Below are 5,582 nucleotides of genomic sequence, written 5' to 3'. Positions count from 1 at the left end.
ACCCCCCTGTCTTCCCTATAGAGGATGACACATTAGGAAGTACCTAGCTAGATATTAGCACATTGACCTTGTGTTTCTTGTAAAAATAATGGTGTTAAAATTAATTTCTGTTTTTTATAAATTACTCATTTTGAGATATTCTTTTATAGCAGCAAACAAGAACTTGAATAGTTTTGATTATAGTCTTTTATAAATTATCAAGTTCTATTCATTTGTATTTGGTTAGACATTTGCCAGCTACAGAGACGATTTTTCTATCCCTTCAATATTTTTTCCAATCAGCATTAAGACTATGTTTGAAAGACCAGATTGTTCAGATTACTGAAGGCTGCGAGGGAGAAGATGAAAAGACCAGAGCCCAGAAGTTACCCCTAAATGGTGAGCCACTTCGTACAGGCCAACCAGCAACTGAGTACCTACATCCTATATGTGGTGGTTTGAATAAATATGTTCCCTACATTTAAACTGAGTACCTACATCCTATATGTGGTGGTTTGAATAAATATGTTCCCTACATTTAAACTGAGTACCTACAACTGAGTACCTACATCCTATATGTGGTGGTTTGAATAAATATGCTCTCTACATTTAAACTGAGTACCTACAACTGAGTACCTACACCTGAGTACCTACAACTGAGTACCTACAACTGAGTACCTACAACTGAGTACCTACATCCTATATGTGGTGGTTGGGATAAATATGTTCCCTACATTAAAAAAAAGACTATGTTTGATTCCTAAAACAAATTAAGGATTGTCCACTTGTTATCTGTTTTAGAAAATACTGGAATGCTTTCTCATTGAATGTTAGCTAAAACTTGCCAATAGAACTACCTTCCCTACAGTTTTCATTGTAAGAAGACTGCTGCTTAGAGACGTTATTCATTTAAATGTTCTATAATCATGTGGATTTCTAATTCTTATCAAATGGGTTTTGATATATTAAGGTTTTAAAATATATCTATTTTATCTAAATATTCACATTTTGTGGGGAAAATTCTTCATAATTTCTTATCTCTAATTTGAAGGATCTATGACTTATTTTTCATTATTAAAAATTTGATCAAAAAATATAAAACACATGATTTTTCTCTACATAGAAAAAGTTTTGATTGTGATAACTAATTTTTCCAAATATACTTTGTTTTTAAATGTTCTGCTTCTTCTCATTTTAAAGGTGAATATATTTGGAGTTACTAAATGTTTGTTATCAGATAATAAAAAAGAGCAAAATTTATAAAGTAGTCCTTATTAGTAAAAAAATTTTAAGACAAAATGGTTTTGAATTATCATTTTTCCAGTCACTACTTTTTACTCAACTTTTTCATTCTTCTTCACAACCACCACTTCCCTTTACAAATTCTATATCTGAGACTATGTAGTCTCTTTCATCGTTCTATAAAACCATTTTTTTCAACCAATTCATGTTTTCCTGATGATAATTGTTATCTAAGCATTCTTATGATTGATGATATGAGGCCTCTAGCAATATTCCTGGTACTCTGTCGCTTACTATACATTCTTTCCTATACATTTAAATTGCCCATGCAATTTACCAAAATCTTAAAATATTGATTTGTTAGGAGTTTATGATGTTATGATATGTACTTTTTTCCATAATTTGACTTAATCCTTCTTTCTCAAGTCAGGAACTCCAATTTATCTTCTCCACGATGTGTCATAGGAACTCCATTATTTCCATGATTTTTGAGTTGGCTGTAAAGAGATTTTCTGACATTACTCTTACCTAATTGAAAGATGTAAAACCTTCCTCTTTCTAAAGGATGATATGTGTTACAGGTGAGGACACTGCACACAGAGTTAAGATAAAAAGAAATCTGAAAAATATGTGCTTGGTTTACCCAACTAATCCTCTGACATTAAAAGATTAAGACTATGTATACCTCAAAAGGACAGTGTTGTAAAAGCTTGTGAATAGCTGAATAAGCAGAAGTCTGGAGAGCAGAATATCCATATTCTGAGTAGTTTCTATTATTATGTCTTGAAGCCTATATACTTTTCTACTTTTTCCACCTCTAATATGTTACTATTGTCATCTACTGTACTTTCATGCTGTGTGCTGAGATCTAGATCCAAGAGATTAATTTGAATCTCTTTTATAATTTTCATCCTCGGGGTTGGGGATTTAGCTCAGTGGTAGAGCGCTTGCCTAGGAAGTGCAAGGCCCTGGGTTCGGTCCCCAGCTCCGAAAAAAGAACCAAAAAAAAAAAAAAAGTCTGATGCTATAATTTTCATCCTCTACCTACTTTTTGTAACAGATAAAATAGCTACAACTATTTCATATTCTTGTCTTCAAAATTCTAAACCATGTGCAAGTTATGAGTTAGCCTTACTTCTCATGGTAGCTTGCATATGACTTTTCTTACCATGATGAACTCAAGCATCCCTTAATAATATGGTAAAGGGCTTACTTTTTTTCCCATCAGTTGCACTTCCATGTCTTTTCCTTTCTCACAATTCTTTGTCAAGTTTCCTCATGTTAAAAAATAAGAATTCTTATAAATATTAATGGTCTAGGATCCACATTGTGCTACTTTTGAGCTATGTTTTCAATTTGTATAATTTTTATTCTAACTTTTAAATGTTTTGATAGTATATACAGAACATTATTGTAAGAATGCAACCACTGGTCCAAAGGAAGTGAATAAACACCTGAAAATCCACAAATTCCACAAAGACAAAAGTTTATGGGCCCAGGTGAATATCTCAAACAGTCTGAACTTGCTAAATATTGAGTGATATAGTGCCTATAGCTAACTCATTTTCTCCTGGAACAAAAAGGTGAAAGGAAGACTCTACATAATGGGTGGTACCCAAGTAAGATATGATTTCACTGTTCCCCAGGTAGGAAAAAAGAATCTTGTTAGAGCTATTCACAAAAATTAAACCACTAGAGTCTCAATTGTGAGCTGGACTCAAAGGAAGGTATGATGTCAAGAGAGAGAGCATAAAAATGTAGCAAGAAAAGTCCCTGGTTCCTCCTGGCACTGGTGGAGAACACTGTTAAACCTGTGACTTATATATCTTTGGTTATGGAAACTTCTTCACCATGAATGCTCATTAGTCTTCCATCATAATTTCCAGCATGGCCAACTTCTGGCTTATGAATATTTGCCTCAGCTCACTACCATCACCTTCCCCAAACACACTATAAATCCCAAATCTAGTAGAGCACTAGGATGACCCTCAAACTTGAAAGAACAGTAGGATTCCCAGGGCAGAAAGTCTACCCATGGTGACTAAAGGCAACGATTTCTCACTGGAAAACAAAAACCAAGGCAATATGAGCAGACTCTAGGAAAAAAAGCAAAGGAATTGAGTGGCTGAGCAAGAAATGAGGCAATAGAGGTGCACTAGAATGTCAAGGAAGGCACAGAAGCCCATCTCCACAGATAGTTAAGTACAGTCACTTTAACACACACACACACACACACACACACACACACACACACACACACACACACACAACACCACAGCAGAGGGACAGAATAAGTAAGAGCTAGAGAACACAGAACACACAACTGAATCTCATACATATGGGAAAGATAGAGAGGAACACCCTCCCTTTGCCCTGTCACCCTCATAAAATCATGTGAGGAAGTGAGAATGGGTGGGCATGCCAGTATGGAATACCCTAGAAAGCTAAGGAAATTCTTCTCTTCTCTAAGCAGCACTTAGCCAGCACTCCCCCTACAGGGGCAACAAACTGGTGCTCTGTGCCTTTTAGACCCTTCCCCCACCCACCAGGGCAGGACTAGGTAGGGGAGTGGCTTGCCGATCAAACAATGCAAGGGCGTGGCTACTCCTTGTCCATCAAGAGGGGTTTCAGTAGAAGGGTCTGCAGTCCTGGCTGAATTCCTGAGAAACACCGAAATGGGGGTGATAAATTCGAAGTTACAGGAATTTCACACGGCTGATTCAAAAAGTGCCACCACCCAAGTTGGGAAGAAGGAGGAGAAATCGAAATTTAAGGTCAAGGTGAGCTGCTCTACCTCAGGTTCTTGTCTAGTTTCCCTACCCTGTCCTCACAGGCACAAACACCCCGAGACCTCAACCTGTCCCATGAGCTCCTGTTTGCATCTCCCACTTCTTTCTCCAAACCAATCCCTTCCTGTGATCTCCTTCCAGGTAACTAAGAAACCAGTGGCTCTGAAGAGATTCGATCAAGCCTTTGTGAAAAAGCCACTCCCCACAAGAGCTCAGACACCCTTGGTTAAGGTGAAGAAATTAAAAAAGCCACAAAGATTAGGTCTTTACCATCGGCTCAACCAGAAGCTTAACCAGAATGTACAGGATGAAGTTGACCAAAGCGAGGACAGCAGTACCAGCAGCACCACCAGTGCCGACCTGGATAGTCAGTGAAGCAGGCCAGAAACCTCAGAACCACCTGTCACATGTCCAGAGGTCTTCTCCCCGACCAATGGGCAACTGTAAAGACAGCAACTTTGGTGGTCAGATGATGATGAAATAAAATCAAACTCTTAGGAATGATTGCTTAAGTCTGTGTTCTCTGATGTGAGTCTGGGGAGTGGAGAAAATGGGGAGGGTGAAGCTAGGAAGGGTGAGAGAATGGGGAGGAGAGAGAAGGAGGGAGGGAGGTAGGAGGGGATATGGATGGGAGGAGAGTATGGAAGGTGGATGGTTGGGAACGGTGGTAGGACATTTGCAGTGTGGAGCAGGATGCAAACAAATAGGGAGAGAAGGAGGTGGGTCCTCTGAGATTGAGAGTCTTAGGTGAACCAGATGTAGGAGATAAGTGTTGGCTATTCAGGCCACCTAAGAGGCAGGAGAGACTTTCCCTGCAGTGGATTCCCTTTGTAAACTTTGTAAACCCCTCAAGGCAGGAAAGAGGCCAGGCCCCTGCCTGAGGAGCTCTAGCAGCCAGGACCTGCATCCCAGACTTCCCTAACTGTCATCATTTTTCTTCCAGCCTCTGTAACTGCCACAAAGGTCACCTCCAGCCCTTCAAGAGGATCCTCCCCAGATTATGCTAATTTTAGGTGAAAGGTCTGAACAAACCCCACCTGAACAGTAAAACCCACCAATCCCCTGAACAGGAAAGCCCACCAATCCCTGACCCCACCCCCAAGCTCAGGACTTGAAATCCCACCCAAGAATGTGCTGCACAGCTAGAACCCCTATGTAATAAGCAATGTCCTTTGTTCCATTCCCTGCTGTCTGCTCCCTCTCAGGAGCACAGGCAGCCACTTCTGGACTCACCCTTCCACACCCTGGACCCTCCAATAAATCTCTTTCATGAGATTTGCTGCGTGGTATGATTCTCTCACTGGAAGAAGACAAGAAGCAGTGAAGAGAAGAAGGGAAGGAGCACAGAGAAGGATCAGAGCTGAAGATCCTGAGCTGCTCAGCTCATCTGGGGACACTTCCTGGGAGCTGCATTGCCTGTGCTGAGGAGGCTTCCTCTCAGAGCTGTAAGGTCCTGGGCTCCTTTGTCTCAGGATACCCTTCCACTGGGACACTGTCCCACCTCAAAGGTGTGTGGTTCCTGGGTTTCTGTGTTCCAGGATGCCCTTATATTGGGGTGTGTTGAGGTTTAGT

General features: G+C 40.2%; 1 protein-coding gene across 1 annotated transcript; it reads left to right on the top strand.

Moving 5' to 3' along the window:
• The first annotated feature begins 3,832 nt into the window (after positions 1-3,832).
• On the top strand, positions 3,833-4,514 carry 1700020N15Rikl (RIKEN cDNA 1700020N15 gene like). Its single transcript, NM_001106351.1, has 2 exons — positions 3,833-4,001; positions 4,152-4,514. The coding sequence occupies exons 1-2, from the start codon at positions 3,897-3,899 to the stop codon at positions 4,383-4,385; spliced, it is 339 nt and encodes a 112-aa protein (NP_001099821.1). The 5' UTR covers positions 3,833-3,896; the 3' UTR covers positions 4,386-4,514.
• Positions 4,515-5,582: the final 1,068 nt, after the last annotated feature.

Source organism: Rattus norvegicus, chromosome X, assembly GCF_021556685.1.
Source record: "Rattus norvegicus strain SHRSP/BbbUtx chromosome X, alternate assembly SHRSP_T2T, whole genome shotgun sequence".
Lineage (NCBI taxonomy): Eukaryota > Metazoa > Chordata > Mammalia > Rodentia > Muridae > Rattus > Rattus norvegicus.
The sequence above is the reverse complement of the archived record's forward strand: the minus strand, read 5'-3'. Positions and strand labels throughout refer to the sequence as shown.

Excerpts from the sequence above, each read along its gene's own strand:
- 1700020N15Rikl (NM_001106351.1), top strand. The coding sequence starts at position 3,897 with ATGGGGGTGATAAATTCGAAGTTACAGGAATTTCACACGGCTGATTCA. Across the intron at positions 4,002-4,151 it reads AATCGAAATTTAAGGTCAAG|GTAACTAAGAAACCAGTGGC; the intron begins GTGAGCTGCTCT and ends ATCTCCTTCCAG.